Here is a 27,181-nt window from a genome sequence, read left to right on the forward strand (position 1 = left end):
CCCAGAGGAGGATCGAGAGCTTAGGAAGGACCATGTTAGACTGTTGAGTAGATTGTACCTCCCTGAAAAACCGAGCCAATGAGAAAGTGAGGCAAGGCAATTGGGACTATAAAAACCACAGCCCTGAACTAAATTGGACTTGCCAGCCATCTTAGCCTTTTCGCTAGGCCGCTGCCTAGCTTTGCAAGTTTGCAGAGTAAACTGCCTCACTTGCACTGTTTGACTCTCCAGGACTCTTAAGAGGTATAAATTGTAAAGTGGAGATAATTGTTCCCCACAATAAGCTCCTAGAAAACCCCCTGTACCATTTTTTACCACCTACCACATTCTCCACAGGACTAGGGACATGATTGAGCCATCAAAAAAATACCTGTTGATTCATTCATTCTGCTCCCTTTTCTTGTCCGTGAACCCGTGTGTTTTAATTAGAGGTGAATGCACAGGGATGTGTTAGAGGGTTTAGCTTTCTGTTTGGGAAACACTCTGTCTGTGCAGCATTTTAACTTAATAATGGTCTCATGAGGCGCTCATTAAAGCCTGGTCACTGACTGAAACCCTCCTGTGGCGATCTGCAAGGAAGAAGAGGAATGGAATTCATGGGTCTGCTAATTATACTTCCCATCTATGGAGCAACTTATGAAGCCATAGGGCAGGCTGTGGCGCACAGTCCGACAGCTCAGAGAAGGAACAGTAATGGAAGAGGACCAAATAGAGTTCTTTGGAGTTATCTTCATCTTTAAAGTCAGTCTCTCTCTCTCTCTCTCTCTCTCTCTCTCTCTCTCTCTCTCTCTCTCTCTCTCTGTGTGTGTGTGTGTGTGTGTGTGTGTGTGTGTGTGTGTGTGTGTGTGTGTGTGATATACACAAGTATGCATGCAGATGACTGTATCTGTGTGATCCTGAAGGCCAGAGGATGTCACATATCCTGCTCTGTGACTGTTTGCCTTATTGCTATGAGGCAAGGTCCATCACAGAGCCTATGGCTAGGTCAGCAGCCAGCAAAACCCAGCAGCCCTCCTGTGTCCATGTCCAACAGCACTGAGGTTACAGGTGCCCATGGCCATGTTCAGCTTTTTATGGGAGTTCTGGCTTTCAAACATAGGTCCTCGTGCTCACACAGCAACCACTATAGGCAGCTGAGCCATCTCCCTAGTCCTTTAACTTATTTCTTTTCTAATTTATTTTTTTAAAAGATTTTAGTTAGTTGGAGGGAGGTCTCTGCCTATGTGCCCTTGTATGTGTGTGCGTGCAGTAAATGTGGATGCCCATGGAGGTCAGAAAGGGGCATTATATCCCAGGCAGGGGGCAGGGTGTGTGTGAAATTGCAGGGTTGTGAGCCACCCATTATTGAGATGGTTGAGAATGAACTCAAGTGCTCTGTGTAAGAACAGTGTGCACTCGGAATCAGAGATCCTTTCCTAATGCCCTAAAAAGCCCCTACACCAACCTCCTAGCCAATGATCTTCCAGTCTCATGGGCTACTGCAACCTCTGTTCTCCTGTCCTCGCATATTATCCACCCTTTGCCCAGGAGAGTCTCGGGAAGTGATGGATGTCACATGGAGTATGGATTGTCATCTCTGAAACTCAGATTGGACGTCGCTTGATGAGCATCTGATTCAGAGCACTCAGGAATGGACCAGAACCATGTGGCAATGATGAGCCTATCCTCGCTCTCACAGGACTGGCTAGATATCAAAAGAGTACATTACCCCGTAGAATGGTGGTGTACCTGTTGCCTCTTTTTGAACACCCACACTTTTCCTGCTGCTTCCTACCACCCCAGGTTGGCCTCTTGAGTCTCCAGACTGTGAGCAAAGGTAAACTTCTATTTATAAATTATCCAGTCTCAGGAATTCAAATAGAGACAGACTATGACAACTGGTTGACCCCCTTTCCTATAATCCATGGCTTCCTGCATCTCTTAACCAGCCCCAAGCAGCTAGAACAAAATACTCCACAGACTGGGATCCTAAGCAGCCAATATATGTTACCCACAGCTACACAGGCCCGAAGCCCATGGTAAAGGTGTCAGTAGGGCCAATATGTGGAAATAGCTGTGACATATTGTATAAAGAGGGCCATTGAGCTCTCTGGGGTCCTTTCAGGAAGGCACCAGTGCCATTTACACACTCATGACCTAATTACCTCTGAAAGCTCCTGCCCCCTTATGCTGTTGCCCTAAGGGCTAAGATTTTCCACATAGGAAGTTTAGAGAACACAAACATATAACCATAGCACATCATGTAACTCAGAGCCTCACATTGTACACGTGACAGACCTCTCTAGATTACCATTTCCTTATAAGTGGGGCTTATTAATTCATCACGGGCTTTTAAGGACCCTGGGCTAAGCAGCAAGTACAATCTCCATATGAACTGAAGTGGCAAATACAAGGATAAATAGGGTTGTAGGGAACCCCGACAATTAGCCACCACCCGCTGGCACGGGAGGCCAGCTTGGTTGTTTATTTGAGCTGAGTCTGGAAGGCTTAGAGGGCATCACTCACATTGGAATGAGATGAGGTACAGGTTCTCTAAGGGAGAGAGCCTGAGTCAGCCCAGAGGGCAATAGGAAAAGAGGTTGTTCTATGTGGGTGGAGCTCTGGGAGGCAGAGGATAGGAGGTAAGGCTCTGGCTAAATGGTGTTCTCATATAAGGAATTCTAATTGAGTTCTGTAACCAAGGGAAAAATGAAGAGCTTTTGTTTTAATTAGGGCGACGAGAAGATAGGCAGGAATTTCAGAAAGATGAATGATGTGTCACATCAGCTGAGAACGATTTTTTTAAGCACACGGTTCACCTTATTAGACACTGGAAGAGACATGGGTGAAATTCAAGAACCGCTTCAGATCTTATTATAACTGAAAACTAGGGAAATCCCCCCTGACTTCTGAAAGTTTATAGACTGCTAAGTGACCTCTTCACAGGAATGCAGCCAGATTCATGGTGTAGGTTGGGGCAAAACTGTGACCTTCATGGGATCACCACAGACACAGACCACTGTGGCCTCCCTTCCTCCAGCCTGGAACCTGCTTGCTCAAGGGTGGAGCTACGTGCTCATTCGTCCTGCCACGCCCACTGCTGGAACCTGCCTTTGCTGCCTGGAGGCACACACGTGTTCGTCCTGCTACTGGACCCTGAGTTACTTGGCGGGATATTGGGTTCCCTCCCCCTTCCTTTATAACTGAGTGTCTGGAAATAGTAAAATTGAGCTTTGATCAGGATTTGTCTTAGCTCCATTCTTTCTTCCGCCCCGTCTAGATTCCTCTCTTTTCAGCGAACTGCCATTCTCAGTTGAACCGTTCGTGTTGTGGACTGCGGGCAGGCCGCAACAGTTGGCGCCCAAACAGGGACCTGAAGAATGGCAGAGGGATGCTAAGAGAAACAACTGCTGTGTGGAGCTCCACAAGAAAGGAAAGGATCTTCGTATCGGAGGAGCATCGGAGCAACGGACAGGTACACATGCTAGCGCTAGCCTAAAAAATTTCAGTTTTGTAAAGTGTTGCTGAGGATGCGGTAAGATACGAATCAAGTTTGAATCAGTGCTGACCCAACACTGTTTCTGCTTGGGGTCAGTAGTTCGTTAATCGGAACTAGATACGGAGACAGGCGGTGTGCCGCAGCTTTTTAGAAAGCTGCTTAGGTGGAAGAAGGAAGGGTTCAAAGTCAGAAATCTTTTAGATAAGATAGATAGCTGTTGTCCATGGTTCAAAGAAGAAGAAACGATAGATTGTGGAACCTGGGAAAAAGTTGGTGAGGCCCTGAAGCGAGTTAGAGTTTGAGATTAAGCTTCAGAGGCTGAGTCTCTTAAGATATTTCTAGTTTAGATAATGAATAATGTGGTTCCTATCCTAAATAGTAAAATTTAAGATAAGATATAACGCAATGCCTCTTTATTAAAGCGTTAAAGCTTGCTTTAATAGGTATTCATAGGTATTAATTGATATCCAAACTTCGTAATATGATAGTAATGCTTCTAATATTGATTTTAACAGTGATAAATTGTTTTAAACCTAGGTTTTGCTTTCCCAAAGTTGTAGGTATTATCCTAACCTTGCACAAAAACTTAAAAATTATGGTTAAAACTGCCATTGTTCCATTGACTGCAGCTTGCAGTTTGATTGCAAATTTAAGATTAATGCTCAGATTAAAAAGTATTTTACCTTTGAGTCAATACAGGGCTCTGGGCATCCCCAGAGCGGCTTGTTGCCCTTTCTTTTGTTTTGCAAACAATGCCAAAAAAGTTTTTCCCTGTGTTCAAGAAAATTTCTTTTTAACAGTGTTACAGATCTATTCAGATGTTTAAAATAATGCTTAAATTCAAAGATTTTTGCTTCTAGTAAACTGGTAATCACTAGAAAATTTTGCCTCTACGTATGGCTAATATAGCTTTACATTATGTAAGAAAAATGTTTATTGTTTCTGCTTCTTTACAAGAAGCCAAAAGTTTTAATCTTTCAGTATATATTGCTTCCTAAGTGGAAAGTATTTTATTAACTAATGCTTCTCAAGGGAAGGTTACCTTAAATCCTTGCTTGTCATTTTTCCAGTTTAGACTAGCTTCTAGCCTTTTAACTTTATGGCAATAGTACATCAGAGACTGTATATTCAGACTTAGTAAAATTAGTCATTTAATAGAGTCATAATGATTTTTCACTCTTCTTCAGTGTGACCAGCCATTCTAACTCAATCTTAGACTGGTCTAATATTCAGTTCAATTATTAGAGATTCCTATATTCTAAATTACCTAGCAAAGTTAATTCAGAGCATTTCCCCCAAGGTCACCAAAGGCTCATCTTGCCTTCACCTTATTTGTCCTAAACTTTTTGCAAACTGACATTAAAGGTCAGTCTGCAGCGGAACGCCACTGGCACCCAGTTACTTCTAATTTGAGATTAACTTTAGTTTTACAATTTGCATCTAAATAAAGTACCTTGACTTCTCCAAACAGAAAATTTACATTGCTACACTCTCATTGTTTAGAATTCTTCCTTTTCTCAAGCAGGTCAATCTACATTCTCCGGTTCTCCGCCCCTAAGAGCAAACAGGTGGTACTGCTAATCTCCCTTCCAAGGACATCCCAGCATGTGGCTTTTTAGTCTAAGATAAGATTTAGATTTACCAGGAGAGCTAGAGAAGTAGAAATTTCATATATATTTACAGAGATTAGTTCTTATTTTAATAGAGATGGGCTTAGTCCCTTAGCTGGCCTCTGGCTTTTCACCCTTGCTGTTACTGCAAGGTGTCCTTAGTTCCTCAGGCTAGGGAATAACAGATATGAAGAGGAAAGACTTTCAGCTCCTATTTTAACCAAAATTAATGGTGTTAATACTGACATAATTCTTGTCTAGGCCTTGCTAAATCTGAGGTTGACAAGTCTCATATAGAGACCGCGCATAAACTCAGAACTGCGCTACTGATTCATAATCATATGAATACAGTATGGGTACCGCTTGGCGCAGGAGATTACTGCAGAGGGAAGGTCCAGCTTGACCGTTTCTGAGTTCCCTGTGTGACACACCTGATTTGTAAGAGGTTGGTATCTGACTCCAGCTAAAAACCAAAAATACTTAAGGCTCTGCCTCCCCTCCCCAAAAGATACCAAGAGCCACAGATGTGAGTTGTTATAATGCTCACGGGAGGAATCAGGTCAATGTCCACCCAAGACAAGGTTAAAGGCACACTCATCTATGGATGAAAAGAATCATTTGATCACCTCTGTTAAGCATTGCCTATTTAAACTTAATTAATAGGGGGGAGATAGGTTGGAGACCTTGCTGTCGTAAGGGCAGGCCCTTCACTGCCTCCCACCCAAATAAAAAAAAAAAAAAGCCAACTGGCCTTGTACTAGGAGCCAGCCAGTCTTAACCCCTTCTCACTGTTTCCCCTGCCTTTCACCCAAAATTGCGGATAATTATCAGCTCAGTGTTATTCTAAAATTGTTTAGTTAAACTCAGCCAGGGTTCCAACGCCCTACTTAAAATGCAAACAGGTAGCTACCTATTCAGCACTAATTAGCATTATAAAGTCAGAGCCTACAGCCCAGCGCTGCTATTCCTTCAGTGCTTTAAAGACAGTCTTAGCCAGATACAGTTTACCATTAGAAAAGTTAGGGAATCCCACGGAAATAGGTTTTTTCTTTAGCCCTAAGAACTCAGGCAGAACTATTGAACATAGATAATTTTTCTAACTCAGGACACCCCCTTTTTTATTTTTGTTTTGTTAACTAATGGGAGGAAATGTGGCCTCCCTTCCCCCAGCCTGGAACCTGCTTGCTCAAGGGTGGAGCTACGTGCTCATTCGTCCTGCCACGCCCACTGCTGGAACCTGCCTTTGCTGCCTGGAGGCACACACGTGTTCGTCCTGCTACTGGACCCTGAGTTACTTGGCGGGATATTGGGTTCCCTCCCCCTTCCTTTATAACTGAGTGTCTGGAAATAGTAAAATTGAGCTTTGATCAGGATTTGTCTTAGCTCCATTCTTTCTTCCGCCCCGTCTAGATTCCTCTCTTTTCAGCGAACTGCCATTCTCAGTTGAACCATTCGTGTTGTGGACTGCGGGCAGGCCGCAACAGACCACCAGCAGCAGCATCGAGAATGGGAAAGAATTACTGCTGGTTGCTAAAATGTGCCATGGACCTGGGCAAATGCTTCCAAGAAAGATGGGTAGGGAAGGGTAGAAATGTGGCAGCCACAGACCTTCTCTAAGGCCGATATAATTAGAGGCATTAGGGCTGGGGAGGGGAGGTGGCTCAGTGGGTAAAGTGCTTGCCACACAAGCCTGAGGATCTGAGTTTTCCAGCACACAAATGATGCTGCGTGTCTGTAACCCCAGCCCTGGGAAAGCCAAGGCAAGAAGAGCATAGAGCTTGCTAGGCAGCCAGCTTAGCTGAAACAGTGAGTTAGGCTTAAAGAACCTTCTGAAGGTAGACACCAATAGAGGAAGATACTGGAAGTCAACCTCTATGGCCTCCACATGTACCCCCGTCAAGGATCTGGTTGCTGTGCACACTGGGAAACAATCACACTTTCCTCTAAGTGGATAAGAACAATTGCTAGCCACGCCCCAAAGCAATTGCTAGCCACACCCAGGAGTGTTCGCAATAACCAAGGCATGAACGAGGGCAAAAGTCATGCGGAGAGAAGGAACATTTGAAGCGTCATTAGGCAGAAATAAGTCTTGCGCCTGAGCAGATGTCATGAGCATGTCTGAGAATGACTCGAAAGTCTCTGATTTAGGAGTCCTGATCTGGCACTGAAACTCTGGTACAATACCAAGAGGGCTGCTGGTCTTCATTCCATCCTGGGAGATTAAGGACACTGGGTTCTGATGTCAGGAAAGGAAGGTGTCAGCTGCAGCTGCGGTCACAGTCAGATAGTTAGATGAACTTGCAAACAGGGTTAGATGAACTGGCCAGGAGACAAGAAACAAAGTTTCCTTCTATCCCTGCTATCTGGCTGCTACCAAAAGGTGTCATCCCTATTCAAGGTAGATCTTCCCATTTCAAATAACCTGATCAAGAACATTTCTCACAAGAGTGCCCAACAGCTTTTTTCTTAGTTGAGTCTAGATCCACTCAAGTTGATGACCAAGATCAGCCAAGGCAATGCCTGAGTACATGACTGTGCACACTTTCATGAATGTGGATGTGGGGTCTTGAGCAGGAATTTGGACGCCATCCTCTATTACTCTCTCAGTGACTCTCCATGGATTGCAAGGTTGCCATTTGAACTAGGCTGCTGACCAGCAAGTTCTTGGGGTCTACCTGTCTCTCCGGTGGTGGTTTGGGTGATGGTTGGCCTGGAAAGTGACACTATTAGGGTGTGGCCTTGTTGGAGTGGGTGTGGCCTTGTTGGAGTGGGTGTAGCCTTGTCAAAGTGGGTGTGGCCTTGTTGGAGTGGGTGTGGCCTTGTTGGAGGAAGTGTGTCATGGTGAAAGTGGACTTTCAGACCCTCCTCCTAGCCATGTGGGAGCCGGTTTTCTCCTGTTTGCCTTCGGAACAAGATGTAGAATTCTCAGCTCCTCCAGCGTCATACCTGCCTGGACACTGTCATGCTTCATACCATGACGATAATGGACTGAATCTCAGAATCTATAAACCAGCCCCGATTAAATATTGTCCTTTACAAGAGTTGCCTTGGTCATGGTGTCTCTTCACAGCAATGGAAACCCTAAGGCACTGCCCCTTCCAATGCTGACCTTGTACGTATAGGCATCCACTCCTGGTTCTTTGGGAGAGTGCTGAGGATTTGAACTCAGGTCCTTAGGCAGGCAGACCAAGGACTCTTACCTACTGATCCACCTCCCCAGCCCCTCCCTCAATCAATTCTCTTGTTCACATCCACATGACATGCAGCGGTGGGACTCTCTTCTGTTTCATTTTGGGTGGTTTTTGAGTTGTCATCCCTTCCTACCCATCCCTCTATTGGTCTGTCAATGTACAAATTAGTTTTCCAGTTCAATGGATACTTAAAAAGCTCCCATTCTGGGGGAGGCTGTGCTGGGAGTTGGGGCTAAGCTGGGCAATTATTAGAGTTGCTCTCTGCTCTTTTGGTGCCAAGTTGGGGAGGAGAGGAAGTGTCAGGGACATATACTGGCACCAGAAATGTGGAGTTCAAAAATGGTTTTCCTGGGGAATAGTGTGGAACAATCTGGAAGGTGGATGGGACATAGGAGCTAGTTCACGAGGAGGGGATAAAGGCAGAGGAGGAGGAAAAGAGGGTAGAAGAGAGAGTGTGAGTACATTACAGGGAAGGAGACAGAATCAGAACATGGGCTCACATCTATAGCATGTAGAACAGGGCTGGGCAAGAAAACAGAGTTAGAGCAGTAGCTTCATGACTGTAATATGTCAGAGCATGGTCTCATAGCTGTATCATATCAAAGCATTAGTCTCATGGCTGTAACATGTCAGAACATTAGCCTCATGTCTGTAACATGTCAGAGCATGATCTCATGGATGTGGCATGTCAGAGCATGATGTCATGGCTGTAATATGTCAGATCATGGTCTCATGGCTGTAATATGTCAGAGCATTAACCTCATGTATGCAACATGTCAGAGCATGATCTCATGGATGTGGCATGTCAGAGCATGGTCTCATGAATGTGGCATGTCAGATCATGATCTCATGGCTATGGGATATAAAGCAGAGTGGGCTGATGGGGTTGCAGATCTCTTAGCAAAAGAAAAAACTCTGGAGAGTTTCCAAAAGACAATTAAGGCCTAGTACTGTAAACCCTGATTGGGATGGCTATTCTTGATTGGAAACTTCATAACATCTGGATTAGCTAAAAACCCAAGCTGCTGGCCACACCTGTGAGGGATTTTTCTTGACTGGATCATTTGAGGTAGGAGGACCTACCTTAAATCTGGGTCAGAGCCTATATCAAGTCGTGGAAGAAGGATGCTTGTTCTCTGCCGGCTTGCCCTCACTCTCACTGGCAAGTCCATATTCCCTCACTGGCATTAGAGCCCTGCTTCTTCAGGATTCCTGTGCATGCTGAAGACCAGCTGAGACATCCAGCCTCGTGGACTGAACAACTATTGAATTCATAGAATTTCTGTTGGGAAACAGGCATCGCTGGAATTGTCAGACCACAGCCTGTAAGCCACTTTAATAAATCCATTCATGCATGTGTGTAGTCATATTTGCATATGTTACATATCTTTATATATATATATATATATATATATATATATATATATGGTTTTTAATCTATCAGTTCAATTTTTCTAAAGATCCCTGACTACTATTACACTGGCCAAACCCATGGCTCAAGAACTCATAGGCCTAGCGGGGAACCTACTACTATTGCTCTTGTTAAGTGGCCGTATTGTCAAACTGCCTTGTAAGTATTTCTGTTTGCACCTATAGATTACTGCTGTTCTCACCCTAGCCAGAGAAACTTCTCTTTATACTGGGCAACAGCTATAATCTAGCAACACCCATAACTAGTTAAAGTTTTGAGAATAAATGACTGTCAAGTTCCTGGGCCTATGTGGGACATGTGTATCACTCCATACAAGGCCCAGGGGAAGTTGGGAAAGAAATCTTATTAAAGCTAGAAGACAGGGAACAATGTTGTGAACGCTATCTTCTGGAGTAACATGTCCACTGGGCTCATGACCTCACAGCAGCCGTGGGGTTGTACACTAGATGGGGCCATCAACATTCCATCATGATTAGAGAAGGGCTCAAGATACCACAACCTCCCCAGGGATGAGGGACACCTAACTGTTAATCTTGCTGGGAGAGCCATTTTCTTCACGGGTGTAGCCACCTTTACACTGCCTTTGCTCAAGTGACCCCCATCCATAAGCAAAAACAACTCCCCCCCAAGTAGCCATATTTGGAATTCTTCTTTTTTCTCCCACCTGAGTTAATATGTCACTGTGCAAAAATGCTTATGCTCATTACAGGAGGTGTGACTTCATCGAGAAGAGCCACAGCTCTGTTCTTCAGGCAGAGGTGCCAGCAGCTTCTCATACAGCCAAGTCCTTAAACAAGGCAGGCCTTCCACCTCAGAGACCAGCCGGGACCCTCAGACCCTGGCCTTCGGAGAGAGTGGAAAGGGCAGAGCAGCCACCTGCTGCTTCTCTCCTACAGATGGACATGGACAGTGGGACAATAGGTAGACATCTCAGAATCTAGGCTCCTTGCCCACCTCTGAGTAGTTCCACTTTCTGATTGTGCTTCCTTTAACTGGGTCAAAGTCAAATAGAAACACCTGTCAGAAATGTTTATTGAACTTTTCATAAGTACATCTCTTGTGTGTGTGTGTGTGTGTGTGTGTGTGTGTGTGTGTGTGCGTGTGTGCATGTGCGTTAGTAAATGTTCTTGTATGTTTGCAGGAGCCTGGGAGGGTATGTGTGTGGAGACCAGAGCTCAACCTCAGGTGTCCTTCTTTAGGCACCATGCAGCCTCGTTTTGGTTGGTTGGTTGTTGTTTGTTTTAGACAAGATCATTTGCTGGCCTGGAAATCACCAAGAAGGCTAAACTGTCTGGCCAGAAACCCTCGGGGATCCAGTGCCTCCCTAGAACTGGAGATCACAAACACGTACCACCATGCCTGGTGTTTTTAGTGAGTTCTGGGTCAAACTGGGGTCTTCATGTTTTCAACGAGAACTATTTTACGAACGGAGCCATCTCCAAAGTGCTGCAAGAGCAAATCTCAAAATGAGAAAACCGCATCTACAAATTATCAGTTTTTAATGGATATTGGCAAATTAGAGGAAAAACACCATGGGGTTTCCATTTTAGTGGTCACACACCCTGGATGCCTGGGGTGACCCTGTCCCTCTAACACACATGATGCCATGCATTCTGCTGCTACACTTGCTACCAATCATGTGGTGATGCCAGAAAGCATGCACGCTGCTCCCGGAGCCAATAGCCATCAGAGCCTGGAGACTTTCAGGAACCAAGGACTCAGACCTCGGAACACTGGACCGGGAAGACAACACAGTTGGTAAAGGATTGGCCACGTAAGCGTGAGAACCAGCAATCAATCCCCCAGAATCTGCATTAAAAGAGGGTACAGCAACCGGGCAGTGGTGGCACACGCCTTTAATCCCAGCACTCGGGAGGCAGAGGCAGGTGGATTTCTGAGTTTAAGGCCAGCCTGGTCTACAAAGTGAGTTCCAGGACAGCCAGGGCTATACAGAGAAACCCTGTCTCGAAAAAAACAAAACAAAACAAAAAAAAGAGGGTACAGCAGTGTGCGCCTGCAATTCTATCACTGTGGAGGTGGAGTCAGCAGAATTCCTGGGGCTTTCTGCAGAACTGCAGAACTGGCAAGCTCCAGGTTCATTGAGAAATCCAGTCTCAAAAACTAAGGTGAAATGCAATTGAAGAAAAGCCCTGATATTAACTTCTAGCATGCAAGCACACACACACACTTCTATTCACAGCTCTATGCATGTTAGTCAGTTTTCCCTTACTGTGATAAAATACCCAAGAGAGTCTACTTAAAAAAAAAAAAAAAAAAAACATTTACTCGACAGTCTCGGAGACCTCCATACGTGATCACTCAGCCCCATACACATGAACGTATGGTGAGGTAACACGTTACACTTGGTTTGATTTTTAATATTTTTTCTTTAACAGGCATTTTGTGTTTGCGATGTTGGCAGTATAAATAGTTAATGTCTGTGAAGTAAAAGGCACAGTATTAAAGTCATTGTCTGCAGGAGCCTCTGGAATGACTGCCAAACCATCATGGGTTGCAAGCAGATGGAGTTTCTCAGAATGACCCCAGCAGGTAGCATGGCCGTCCTGAGGCCAAGTGAAGGCCAAGTTCCAGGGACTTTGAAAAGCTGGGACAAAGTAAACTTCCCACTTGGGACAGGGGATGGGATGGTGCCCAGACAGTGAAGTGCTTGTTCACAAGCACCCGCGTTTGACCCAGCCCATAACATTCAAATAAAAACTAGGTAAGGTGACGTCCACCTGTGGTCTGTCTCTGAGGCTGGGGAGACAGAGACAGGCAGATTCTGGGGGCTTCCTGGCCAGCGAGTCTAACTGCATCAGTGCTCTCTACATTCAGCTAAAGAGCCTATCTCGAAAAATAAAGTGGAGAGAAACTGAGGAACATGTACCCCCCACATGGATGGGAACACACATACACTTACACATACACACATATACACTCATATACACACACATACACTCACACACATATACACACATGCATTCACACATACACACTCACACACATATACACACATATGCATTCACACATACAAATATACACACATATGCTCACACACACATAATCACACATGCACACACACATGCATACATGCACACACACATACATTCACACATACACTCATATACACACACATACAAATATACACACATACATTCACACACATACACACACATGCACTCACACATGCATACATGCACACATACACACACATACACTCATATACACACACATACAAATATACACACATACATTCACACACATTCACACACATGCACTCACACATGCATACATGCACACACACACACATACATTCACACATTCACACACACACACAAATACACTCATATACACACACATACAAATATACACACATACACACACATGCACTCACACACACACACATACTTTTGAATGGATACTTTGCTTCTCCTCCTCCTCAATAGGCAGAAGGGAATGAAGGCTCTGTGGTATAGGTTTCCTCTTTGGAACAAGAACACATTTCCAAAGACATCCTATTGTGGCTTCACATCTGAAGTCTCAGCACTAGAACAATGAGTTATTTAAACTTTTTTCTCAGAATACCTTGACTTTAAGGGGTTTCCAATGTATTCACATGGCTACTGGGTGATCAGAAACCCAGAAGCTCTCGTGGATACTACAAGGCCCTTTCCCAAGCTATCTCCTCAAAATGCCTTTTCTGCAGATTCAGGGTGCATGGTCAGTTTCTCATAAGATCTGAAAATCATGGCTAGAAACCCAGATCTCACTATCTGGTGAACCCTGGGACAGCACAGTACATCCCTAAGCCCGGAATCCTGGGATTGATGTATCCACGGATGTGATAAGCTGTAGCTATCAACTCAGCGATTTCTGGATCCTGACCCCTCAAAGAGCACCAGCTGGAAGCCAGGATGGCGTGAACTCCCAGAGAATAGTAACAGCCACCTCCTGTGGGTGACAGGAGGGTTAAGAGGCACCCAACATACCTTTCCTGACTCCCCTGACAGGTGTGAAAACACACTATGTTACCCCCAACTGCAGAGAGCCAGATTCCCATTCTTGACACACTGCTGGAAGTCAAGTGATCCAAAGCAGATGCGCTGTCCCCTCAACTCCAGCTAGATTAACATTGTATTATGATTATTTCAAAACTCAGAAACGAACATGCAGGAAAGAATCTCTCGTGAGATAATGTGGTCACGGGTAAACATGCTTAACAGGGGTTCTTGGCAATGTTGTCGCTTTGGTGGGGAAAAGGTGATGGTAAATCAAAGTAGCACAAAATGACCTGGCTTTGCCACTACAAGAAAGCCATAATTACCACAAGCACACTAGGAGGCATGTATAGTTCACACATGCACAAACGTCAACTATCCTCATATGCAGTTAACCATACTCCATGGCTATTATCTATATCCTTGAGTTGAGTTATACACATACAAACACACACACACACACAGAGTCACTGTACATGCTAGAGTACAGTCACACACACACATAGTCACTATACATGCTAGACTATAGTCACACACACACACACATGGTCAGTATACATGCTAAAATACAGTCTCACATACAAACACACACACAGACACACACACTCGAGTGGTCAGTATACATTCCAGTGCACTTACTGTGGGCAACATCCCCCCACTCAACAGTCTATCCCTGTTCAGTGTCTCCTACCTGGATGATATCCTTTATCCAGCAAATATCAGAGGTTTTATGTGTTAACAAGTTGTTTTTTTCCTCTCCAGATAGGATATATGCACACCTGGCCATTTCTTTCAGTCTTATCTATTCACAGATTTCAGTCATATATTCATAATGATCCCATTGTAAATGAAACGATTCCACCTTTTCCTCTTCCGTTTCCATGAGTACTCTAGCTCTCCTGTTCCTTCTTGTCTCTACCATACTTTCCCACCCAGCTGGCACTGGTGTCAACCCCAGCACAGCAGGCCAGCCCTCTTCCACCCAGGCAACTGTGCTTCTGAAGGTGCAACGCCTGTTACAGGCCCATCTTTCCAATGGGGTCAGATGTCAGCGCCAGAACCCTCCCAATCATGATTCCAACATTTCTATCAGTCCAGCCTCCTGGTTACAACCTCCAAAGCAGGACAATGTAGTCTAGAGAAACGAACTGACCATTCAAGTCCGTAAAGAGCTGCCCTGCCTCTCACCAGCCAGCCCAGATACTGATGCATGGCAACCCATGCCAAGGCCACAATTCAGCACTGCTTGTAAGATGAGCCAACTTCTCTGTCACCAGGGCTTTGCTTAAAGGTTACTTATCACCGGGTGTGGTGGCACATGCCTTTAATCCCAGCACTCGGGAGGCAGAGGCAGGCGGATTTCTGAGTTCGAGGCCAGCCTGGTCTACAAAGTGAGCTCCAGGACAGCCAGGGCTACACAGAGAAACCCTGTCTCAAAAAAACCAAAAAAAAAAAAAAAAAAGGTTACTTATCATACAACCTTTCAAAACACAGGCATCTGTGGACAGGGGAAACCTGATGCACAGGCAGGTCTGTTTTGTGCAGGACAAAGTCTCACTGATAACTTATCATCCGGGTGTTGTTTCTTAAGCATGAATATACACGAGACTTGCTAGATAATTGGGAATTTCTAGAAATTCGGCTTTTTGAATGAGAATGGAGATTGTCCCAATCTGAAATATAATTGGTTGTTCACCTATGGGTTGCAGAGATGGAAAGGAGCTTGTGTGTGAATATGTGATATGTGATGTGTTGCATGTATGAAAGCACTGTGTATGTGGTGTGTGTGTGTGTGCATGTGTGTGTGTGTGTGAGAGATGCAGCATGTGTATAAATATGCAATGTGAGGGTTGTATGTTTGTGACACATGCTGTATATGTGTATGTATAATATATGGCATTTGTGTATATCTATGCAGTATATGTGTATGTGATATGTACTATCTATGATACAGTGTGTAGCATATATATATATACATATATACATATATATATATGCAATGGAAGGCACATATATATGTGATGTAAGCTCTGAGTCTGAGTGCAGTACATGTGTGTATATCTATAGGTATGTGTTGTATATGTATATAATATGTAGTATATGTATGTGTATATATGGCTTGTGCATATCTCTACAATGTGTGAATAAGGGTATGTATGTAACACGGCATGTGGTGTGTATATGCGGTATGTGGCATTTGTGTATATCTGTGATTGTATATGTGGGATGTACAGATGTATACATATATGATGCATGGTGTATGTGTGTGTATTAATTAGTTATAACAACATGTATGGGGTATGGAGTTGTGCTTTCATGTGTGGTGTAGTGTAGTGTAGTGTGTTTGTATATGTGTATGTGGTATATCTTTAGACAGATTGTGCATATGTGTGTGCGTGAGCATGCCTGTGTGTGTGTGTGTGTGTGTGTGTGTGTGTGTGTGTGTGTGTGTGTGTAGGATATGAGGTATATATGTATATGATGTGTGTTGCATATGGCACATGTATGTACTTTGCAGTGGGATATAAGTATAGATATGTGGCAAGTGTGTTCATTTAACAAATCAACACTTATGTCACATAAGAGAGAACACATTTTCCAGACCAAATTAAGAACCATTAACGTCATGAGAGTTTCTAAAGCTATCTATCGTTCAAATGTTTTAGGCAGTATTTGCATGCAAGCTACACATTCCAAGGTGGTTAAACAACTTTAAGAGAAAATATCAACCTTTAAAGTTCAACTCATCTAGAACCAAAACAAAAATCCAATTAGTTTCACCGTCTGAGGCCTCCTGGGTGGACTCATAAGGACTTGGCAAGCACTGGTTTGCATGAACTTTACTCATAGTTACTAAAAAAATAAAAGCTGTAAGAAAAAGACGTCGTTGTAGATGAGTCAAATCAAAATTTAAGAATAAATTTCAGAATAAATCTAGTTTATAAAAACCACCCATAAAGATAAATAGAAGATTAATGAATAAAACAGATGACTCACAAACTCCAGATGTCACTAGTTTCATAAACCAGAGAAAAAATGATTTTAAAAGCATTAAAAAAAAAAAAACTTAGCTCTAGAAGAAAACCAGTCCCAACATACCAGGAAAAACTCCCTCCTTGTCAGTTGGTAAAACCTCCTCTACGCCTGGGGAGTCAGTGGTAGAATTCTAACTGAGCATGTGTGTGGCCCTGGGGTCAATTCCCAATAATGACATTTCCATAGAGACCCTGTCATTTTCACCCCAGTAAAGAAGTGATGGCACAAACTGATATGGAGGGGTCAGCGGGATCTATGAGCAGCCCAGGCTGCCAGCTCCCTGGGTGGCAACCACAGTGTGCACCGCTCAGTGCAAGGACCTCAGCCATTCTCAGTTTGATCTTATTTTGGTAGTTTGCACTTGGGACTGCCCTAAACGTGGTCACATCTCAGCACATCAACCCCTCTGAGCCTTTTAAAATGTGGTTCTACAGAGCCTTTCTTTTGTTGATCATGTTGGGGCCAGCAGCTGGCCTGATGCAGACCACAGTCTCACAGTCTCACAGCCCACAACTGTTGTCTCTGCAAGCACCAAGCAGTTCCAAAACCAGGCCGTAGACCTGCTTGTCTGCAACGGCTCTTCGGTGCCAGGCTCAGACCAGCTTTCCTTCCTAAAGTCTCCCTGACTGGAACTAGGAAAGAGAAGGAGGAGCAGCCTGAGAGAGCCCCATGCCAGCCACACTCACAGCACAGGTGGGGAGTCGCAGAACTGCTCTCCTTTATCTCCAGCCATCTCCAGTGACCCTTACATCCAAATAGAAAGCAAGCTTTAGATTGGCACATCATGACCCTGTTCATGGTTCTTAGCTGTCAGGGTTTACGTTCTGTCTATCCGGGGCATGGCTTGTTGTTCATTCTCTATTATGTTACCACAATTAAGCATGTGTCTGGAATACTTAGAGGGATAACATAGTGTTGCCACTGAGACCTGGCTGGCAAAGTCTAAAGCTGAGCCCTCCAGGGTGCATAAGCCCCCCACCCTTATTGAACAGCAGGCTCAGGTTGTCATCAAGTCTGCAGAGTGCTTACCCAGGATGCTGGAAGCCCCAGGTATGATCTCCAGCACCAGGGGATCTCCAGAGATCAGACAGGGCTATGCACACTTGCAATCTCCATACAGAGGTGGAGGGAGACAGGAGGATCAGAAGTTCAAGGTCATCATTGACTATATAGTAAGTTCAAAGCCAGCCTGGGATACTAAGACCCTGTCTGGGCATGTAGGGGGAGGGGTGCTTTTTTATGGAAAGAAAGGGATAAACTAACAGCAGGCTCAAGGGTGGCAGAAAATATGGGTTAAATGTGCAGGGAGCTAGGAATCCTGCTGGTTGGGAACTCTTTTTAGTTTCCAGTTTCTCATACTCCTTCAACGTTAGCAGCTGCCCACAGAAACAAATCAAAACCCACCCAGCCTCAGTATCCACAGTGCCCTCTCAAGTAGATGAACTTGACGTGTTGGAGTTATCACTCCTGTATCCGACATCCAGTAGCCACCTCCCAGGAAGTACTTCTCATCGATCGGGTGTGATGATGCAATGTTGGGATTTTCCAGAAATCTAGAAAACATCCGAGGCATTCTTTAACTTAGAAAAACAAGTGTATAGAAAGGAGTTGAGTCCTTTCACAAACTCTAAACCCTAGGGTTTTAGAACTGAGTTCCGGGTTTAAGATGCAGGCTTTTGAAGGTTCCAGAAGAACCCTTCATTCAGCAATGACACCATCAGATAAACACCAACGTAAGAGGTTTTTTTAGTTTTGTGGTTTTTTTTTTTTCAATAAAACTAGTCGGTTTTGAAGTCAACATGACAATGTGGGAAATCTGCTCACATGTGCCAACAGAGGGCCACGTGATTATGCACACAAGGACTGCAATTGTCCTTTAGTGTCTGTCTGGCTTCCTTTCTGTGTGATCTCAAACTTCTCCGGAGATGCGGGGAACCACCCCTGGCTTTATGCTCCTGTGAGCATAAACATTCACAGCTGCAGATAAACAACCAGGCCAATAACAACTGGGTCACTATAGTGTGGGTCACTGGTGCCTGCATCTCTATGTGTAGGTGCCTCTGGGGCACTGCTGTACCCTCTTCCTGGGGACACACATAGCCTCTGAGTAGACCCAATCAGCTTTCTGACCCTGGATATATGGCTGCTGACACTGGGATAACTCAAAACTGTCCCCACAGAGAGATCCCAGGCTAAGCAGGCTATCTTATCTTCCTATGTTGGTCCTGTGGCGTCATCTCACAAGGGCAAAGCCTTCATTAAAGTGATTTTTCTCCCTAAAATACCATTTTAATTTGTCTGGCTGAATATTCAAATTCCAGATTCACTGACCTACTGTTTGGGCACTGGTACAGCTGACGCCAAGTCAAATGGTTCTTTTAAAGTATGAGTTTGAAAAAATGTCCCTCGTTTTGAAAGCAACCCTCTACGTTCTACTGGATACATACCCCAACAGCTCTTCCCAAGCTCTATTTACCTATTTTTTAAACACTTAACAGAAACAAGCAGAAGAGGCAATTAGGAGACTACCAGAGGTAATGACTACATTCCAGGCAGTTTAATCCCAAGGTTGTCAGTGTTGGATTTCCTTTGCTTATCGGGTTGGCTTTGCCCTTTGGGCCCTGGACGTATCAGTTAAATGATCAGCAGTCATCCTTTCCTGAGATACACGCAACAGGATGTGCGTGTATATTATGCTGATCTGTGTCCCCTTTGTGAAAGTATGGTGACAGTATATGTGATTTGTGTTCAGTAGCTGAGAGGACCAATTAAAAGCAAGCTGAAGAGAGGGAGGTCCTCGGCCACATTCCCTACAAGCGTTTTATACAGTCAAAGATAATGTGCATTCCTTAGGGAATTTGGTTCCATGCTGCCAAGATGCTGCATTTTATCTGAAGAAGTGTCCTATGGAAGTTTTAAATTAGATCTGCAACTACCCCTTACAGGCCAGACGTCTGTCCCACAGGTTTGTTGACACAGGTGACTGAGACAGTCTACTTCAACCGAAAAAGCAGTGCCCTGGGGCAGAGCGTGGAAGGGGAGGGGGAGCACGATGAAATGAGCCCCTGGTCTCTCTCCTGGCTCTCATCTGGGCAAAGCATGGCTGTGTCTGCTGCAGCTGGTCTGGCTGGAAGAAATGAGCATTTGGCAGATGGGCTGAGCTGTGCTGGGTACCTTACAGGCCTTGGCACACTTGAGAGCTGCGGGGATTCTATCAGTTACGTTGGGATCTTTAAAATTATCATTTTTTTGTGTTGCAAGAAAAGCTCCTTTCCCTCAGGTGGGTCCAAGAGCCACAACCTCATTCCCTCTTTAGTCCATGAAAAGGTAAGACTTCTATCACCCTGAAAAATAGTCTCAAATGCTCCCCATGGGTGTAAACCAAAACAGTTCAGAGCCAAAGAAAATCTTTCTGGGTAAGATGCTAGAACCCATCTTTTATAGGAAGCAAGGCAGTGCCTCCTGCCCTGCCCTCTAGAAGCTGGTTGCTCTTGCTCTGGGGGGTAACTATAGCCCACCCCTCCGCCAGGGGAGGACACAGAAGTTGTGACATCGCTCATCGGGGAGAAGGCTGGCTGCCAGGCTTGACAAGTGTATCTCTAGTAGGCCAGATCATAATCTCAGGGATGGATTCCTCGGGAGAGAGGGACATCTGATGAAGCCAGGTGACCAAAGAATGCTTCAACAACGGTGCCTTGGGGAAAGCAGGCTCCATGCGAGGTGACCAGACAGTTCAACCTTTCCCCCACACAGAGCATTTCTAGTTCACTCCTTGCCCTGTCGAGCAAGAGAATGGCTAAGGAGGGCGCATTTCCTAACATCCAACTGTCGTCTGTGTTCCCTGGGGCTTGTCCCTGAACCCTGGGGCTTCAGAGAAGGACATCTGTCCCCAGCCCTGACTTCCTCCTCCCCACCGCACCCTGTCTCCAAGACCCCCGCCCAGCAGTGTGCTCGGATTACCCACCTTGACCACATAGGTGACTCCCGGCCCCAGCACCTGGTCGCTGGCGTGCGGCGCGCTCCGAGGGGGCCTGGGCAGTGGCTCGTCGCCGGCCCGGCTCTTCCTGGTGGCACTCATGCTGGCGGCCGGGGCGCGGGACCCGGGGGTCGCGCTGCCGCCGTCCGGGGCCGCCAGGCTGGGCGCGCTGCAGCTGCCCGAGAGCCGCGCTCCTGCCCGCTCCCGGGCGGCCGACGACAGGCCACGCAGGCCGGAGCTGGAGAGTTTCAAGTGGGACACCTTGTGGAGCAGGTGGCCCAGGCTGCCGGGCCCATCGTCCGGCGCCTTGCGCAGCGCCTCGCCCGACACCAGGTAGGGGCTCGCCGCGGGCTCCGCCGAGACCTTGCCGCCGCTGCCGCTCACCGACAGGCTGTGGAGAAGGTCATCGACCGATGTCACCGAGTCATTCCTGAAGCGGTTGTACTTGGTGCGTGGAAGCATGCCCCTCCGTGGGCTCGCCGCATCCACCCGGGCGCTGCTGCTGCCGGCCCCGGCGCGGACTGCCGCGCATAGCACACGAGCCGCGGTCCCCCGAGCGGGACGAGGAGCCCGAGTCCCAGGACAGCCTTTCCGGAGAGGGACAGCCGAGGCCGACGACCGAGCCCTTTTCACCGTTACAAGGCAGCAGAGCAGCAGCCACGCAGCGCGGGCCCTGGAGACCGAGGGTTGGGGTGGAACGCTTGCCTTGCAAAAGTCATAGTTGCGGCTGATGGGGCGAGCGGCCAGCTGCACGGGGCTGCTCCCAGCAAAAGCGTGACTCACTCTGAGGAGACCCTTCTCAACAAAGGCTCGGTGAGCTCCGCAAATCACTTCCTGTAGCAAAAAGAAGAGAGAAGAAAACGACATCCACCCGCTGACAGCAACTACAGCCAATCAGTTCTCAAATTTCCTTTTTCTACCTTCGCAGATATTTCCTTCCAGTCTTTGCCTTTTCACCTACCCCCTCCCCATCCCGCATCTGTGCCAAAGGTAAATCCAGTCCCGTCAAATGATCTCTTGAACTTTCCGCAACCCATTATTCCGTGCAATGGCTTGCTCTTCCCTTGCTCAGCTCATGTGGATGAAGCCCAGAAGTGTCTGACAGGGATGCGTTCAAATGTGACGAAGGCTTTTTAAGAAGTCTTCAAGGCGAATCCTGATGAATCCTGATTTTGGAAAGTAGCAAGAATTTTTAAGTAGGAAAAAAAAAGAGGGGGGACCCTTCACCAGCAGATGAATATTTAAGAAAGAAAAAGAAACCTGTCAGTTTCCTGTGGTTTGCTTTTCTTGTTCAGATCAGCAGAGCAGCCATGTATCTGTGGCCGTGCAAATCCTGTACCAATTCACGAAAAAAAAAAAAAAATCAGCACAGAAATTTCTTCTCAGTACAGCTCAGAGGGGGTCTTCCCTAATAATTTACAGCAGTCAGCAGCCATATTCAGCTAGGGTTCAGTTGAAAAATCTACTTCAAAAAAAAAAAAAAACAAAAAAAAAAAACAAAAAAACAGTGCTTCTCTGCTGAGCGGCAACAGGCTCCAGAAATCCATGCCAAAAAAAAAAAAAGAGGGCCTCGTTTCGAGTTTTATTCCAAGTGAATGTGTTTAAGCCCTGGAAGCATGCCTTAGTAGCATTACCAATCCGTTTCAATGTTCCTTCAGTTGCTGCTTGCAGCCCTGCAGTCAGGCAGGGAAAAAAAATGCGGCTGCTCTAACTGTCCATCAAATCCACAGCAAGAATGGCCTCTTCCTTGCGAGTCGGGCCCAGGCTTGCAGTGACACGCACAGGCCTTCTTCCTGACGCTTGGGAGAATAGAACATCAACAGCCTCCCCGAGGGTCTGTCCAAGATTCTGAGACCCACTGAGCCCTTCCTCGGTGGCCTCTACCAGGTGGCCTCATGCGTTAAGACAGATAGCCTGCACCACCGAGAAGTCAATCGCTGTCAAAGTTTCCTGGTAACTTCTGTGCAAGCGAATGCATTTGCCTTCTAGCACACTAGCAGGTTACCCTGAGTCTTCTCACGCCCGGGGCTGATCTCGGGTGGCAGTGCGGTTCCCAGGCTTTCTGGGAGCCCCAGGAAGGGAGTTTAGGGAGAGCCACCCGTGGCGGGCGTGCAAGTGAGGCCGGTTCCAGAGGACGAAAAAGCGCAGAGCCGCCAGGCCCGCCCTGGCGCAGCAAACACGTCCCCACCGCTCTCCAACCGCGCGGCAGCCCTAGCTGAACAGCCACCCCGCACTCTCTTTTCTCCCTTCCTCTAGCTCGCATAGCAACAGCAGATGCGCACCCCACGGACGATTTCGATGGTGATTGGAGTCCCCCTCCAATCTGAAGCAAGTCAGCCCCACCATTCCCAAACCGTGGTCTTCTTCATTAGAAGCAGACAAAAAAAGAAAAAAAGAAAAAGAAAAAAAAAAAAAAAACAGACCGAATGTGAATGAGATGCTGTTTGTGTGAATGAAAGGGCCGGCGAGCGAGCCAGCGTTTCTGTGAATGGAGCGGGTCCTTGCAGCCGGTGCCAGGCAATCCCCTGGGCTCAGGCGGCCTCAGCCAATGAGAGGCTGAGCCGATGACTCATTCAACAAAGGCTCGCTCAATAGTGGAAGATTCCATTTCAATCAAGGGCGGGATCTTTTATCCAACAGCAGTGTGGGAAAAAAAAGAGAAAGAAAAAAAATAACACCACCCAGATTGATTACAAAAATTCTGGGAGGAAGAAACAAGCCGGTATAGAGAGATGGGGAAAATTAGCTTTATAAGGGTGTTGGAGATTATCGGGTCAGTTCCGGGTGAAGCAGGACCACTCTCTGGGAGGTGAGCTGTACCCAAACTTTCATTCACTGGTTCTTCTACCTCACGGAGCAGCCATGAATGTACCAGCTTTTATTATGAATGCACACAGAAGACCCAGTCAAAGGCTAGCCTCTTCCCCATGAAGTCTTTCCTAATAAAGGAATAAAGAAGACCTATGCAAGCTAAGTCTCCAGAGCAGCGGAGGGGATCCCAAAGCTACATCATTTAACCCTTTAGCCAACAAGGACACTTTGGATTCTATTATGAGGCCAACGGAGGGAGCCGACTGAGAAAATATGAATGGCGGTGTAAATTTACATACAACAATTAGACTCGTTGGTGTTAGACGTTAATATACCAAGAATATCATATAGTACAGCTAGAGCTGCTGTTAGCTGGAAAGTGATATGAATATTTTGGTGTACAGGAAAAAAGAAAATAAATTAAAGAGCCCAAGTGCGTCAGATGGAATTCCACAGCCCCTGCAGGGGAGCTCTGCTCACGTGCCTATCCCAGGAGAGCCCTTTGTTCGCCCTAGGGAGCCTGGCTGTCCCTTATTTTAGGCATGATCCCCCAAAGCCCAAGCTCTGGGTTGTCAACTCACAACAAACTGGCACCGGTGAGAACGAGGATAGAGAATTCTAGATGCCATGTTCAAAGTCTGCGCTATGCTGTGACTATCACATGTTCACCGGATGCTTATGTTGAAGTCTAATCCTGACCACCTTTCTTTCAAAATGTGAAAGCTTAGTCTGTGTCATTTAGGGGAGGGGCTTCTGGGACACGACTGGGATTAGGTCATCAGAGTAGAGGAGCAATAGCCCAGTCAGTAAAATGCTTTATCTTGCAAGCAAGAGGACCTGAATTCAATCCTCAAAAACTCAACATTTAAAAAAAAACAAAACCAAAAATATTAACAGACAAACAAACAAATGGGCTGGCGATCCAGTGTTACACAGGTAGAGACAGGCAGATTCCTGGAGTTCCACAGCCAGCCAGCCCAACCCCTCAGCAAGTTTTAAGCCAAGAAGAGACCTTATTTCAAACAAACAAGATGGGGCCAGCAAGATTGCTATCAACCTTGATGATTGGAATTTAGTCCCCAGGAGCCACACAGTGGAGAGAGACTCATGGTGCTGTCCTCTGACCCTTACGCATGCGCTCTAACATGCATCTAATGAAAAGCTATTTTTAAAGAAAACATGGCTGACATCCAAGAAATGAGAGTGGAGGCCGTACTGTGTCCTCCAGGCGAAGGTATGGCACACTTCCACACAAGGATGCTCCTGCACACACATACCCACACAGAAGGAGAGAGACTGAACACACACTGAACACGTGTGTGCACGCAGGCATACGTGTTCCCAGTCTCTCACTGTCTTAAGCCCTGAGCCACCTCAGACTCTGTTAGCAAGAATCCCCAAAATTTGGTCTCTCAGCTGTACCAGACCAAGGAGCAGAGGTAAATTATCTTTATTCATAACTCACTTAGTTTATTGGACTGTGTTATTAACCAGAGATATGGATGGAAATTCTATAACAATGCAAAGAAAGTGCCTTGTCCGGGCAGCTGACATTGAGAACTGCTCAACCCTGACCACCTGCAGCCAGGCATCTTCCACTGAGAGGAGTGCAGGGCAGAGTCCATATTTCCTACCTGGAGGATTCACCTGAGTCAAGTCCTGTTCATCAGAGTGGAGAGTCTAATCAGGTGAGGAGGGGAGGGAAGGGAATAAGTGCATGGGAGTGGTCAGCTTAGGGTTAGGAGCCTTCCATGTAGAGGCATCAAGTGCAGAGGTTGAAACCCGGGAATTCCTAATTGTCTAGATGAGATATAAAAAGGGTGGTCAGATTAGGGGTAGGTGGTACATGCCTCTGATCCCAGCATTTGGGCGGTTGAAGCAGGACATTTGAGGGCTCTAGTGGGACAGTCTGGGTTACATGGTGAGATGTCATCTCGAAAACAAACAAAACAGCCAGAAATTGTAGGATAAGCATAAAACCCGAGCCATCTGAGGATCTGCCCTCACCAACCAGCAAGGCACACCTACTGCAAGTCCAGCTTACATCCTGTTTTGCATAAAGGAAGCCAAGGGTCACTGGGGCTACACAATGTGCAGTGACCACATCTTCTATCTTCATGGCCACACACAACCCTGCCTCAGAGAGGTAGGTGTGGTGTACGGTGTCCAGTGAGCCTTCTCCCTTTCGGGCAGTGGTCATTCATCATTAGATAGCATACGACAATGTCGCCAGTGGAGTGAGAGACAAAAAGGTTCAGACTTTCTAGAAGATAGAAGATGGGCTATATTACAAAGAGAGGCTAGGGAGATGGCCAGTCAGTGAGATGGCTGACAATACACCCAGAACCCATAGAAAAAGCCAGGCGCGGTAGTGTGTACCTGAAGTCCTCATGCTGAGAACAAAGATCCCAGAAGCTCCATAGTCAGTCTTATCCAAACAATGAGCTCTGCTTTCATGAAAGATGCTGTCTCAAAAATTAAGGTGGGGCTCAAGGATTGAGAGCACTGGCTGCTTTCCCAAGGGACCACAGTTAGATTACCAGCACCCACATGGTGGCTCACAACTGTCTGGGATTCCGTATCCATAAAACGAAAATAAGAATGGGAGAGAGAGTGATAAAGACATCTTCCTGCAGTCACACACACGCACACACATGAAAACACACACAAACGCATATGCATGCGAAAAACATAAACACAAATATTAAGACGTAACAGAGTATAACGGAGGTGAAGTTATTGTGTCTTATAGTGTTAAAGAGTAGAGCAGAATGGAAGCAAGTAAGGAGCAGGGACAAGGGAGAGAGAGTGGACCAACTGACCCTCGGGAGGATGGAAGTGATTGACAGCTCTTTCAAGGTCCCGGTATGAAACAGAAACCTTCCTACCTTCCTCAGAAGGCAAATGCAGAGGACAGCTTTAAAAGCAGACTTGTGGAGATGGCCTCAGGCGACCCAAAAGGAAGGAGAGACACCAGAAAGTCACAAGAACCAAAACCCTTGGTGGACCAATGAGCTAATCCCGGACATTTGTTGGAGTATGGGTGAGGGTTTACTTTCGGGAGCATAGACAATTCAAAGGCAACTATGTTACCAAAAGCCCTACCCCAGCAGGAACAAGTTAGGAAAGCCATATCCCCAGGAACTTGCAGGCCACCCCACTGAACAGTCTCCCACTAGCAACTGCCTACTGCTTTGACAGCCTTGAGACTGTATGAGTTTTACAAATCTCTGCGTCTCCGTTCATTAACTTCCCCCAGCCCCCATCTCTGGGAGGAAGTATTTAAACTAGGAGGAAATAACCACACGGTGGGATTGCAGTCTTCACCGCTTTGGGTTGGCTCTCCTGGTAGACGTTTATCAGACCAGCAAAGATAGATAGATAGATAGATAGATAGATAGATAGATAGATAGATAGATAGATAGATAGATAGATGTAAGTGGGCTGAGAAGTCAGAATGGATTTGGGGGGGAGTTGTCCTTAGTTTCACCTGAGTGTCCATCTCAAGCATTCAGAGTGTCAGGAGAACACCTGTGACACTGCATGACAATACAGTACTACATAGCCCAGTAACAGCTGAGGAGTGGACAGTAGTCTGTAGTGTACATACCAACTTCCCTAGCCGGGGCTATGGCTGCCATTGAATAAT

The 27,181-nt window shown here is 46.1% G+C and overlaps 1 protein-coding gene across 3 annotated transcripts in view; it reads right to left on the minus strand.

Moving 5' to 3' along the window:
* Nucleotides 1-23,184, minus strand: part of Shc3 (SHC adaptor protein 3) — a 161,782-nt gene extending 138,598 nt beyond the window's left edge. For 2 of the 3 annotated variants that reach the window (XM_021180505.3, XM_085831079.1), the window contains exon 1: nucleotides 20,710-23,184. In XM_021180505.3, coding sequence (XP_021036164.2) covers nucleotides 20,710-21,588 — 879 coding nt within the window. In that variant the 5' untranslated portion in view covers nucleotides 21,589-23,184. The remainder of the gene's footprint in view (nucleotides 1-20,709) is intronic. The other variant, XM_029468657.2, reaches the window with a different exon arrangement.
* Nucleotides 23,185-27,181: the final 3,997 nt, after the last annotated feature.

This window comes from Mus caroli, unplaced genomic scaffold (genome assembly GCF_978045245.1).
Source record: "Mus caroli unplaced genomic scaffold, Mus_caroli_1 scaffold_15, whole genome shotgun sequence".
Taxonomy (NCBI): domain Eukaryota; kingdom Metazoa; phylum Chordata; class Mammalia; order Rodentia; family Muridae; genus Mus; species Mus caroli.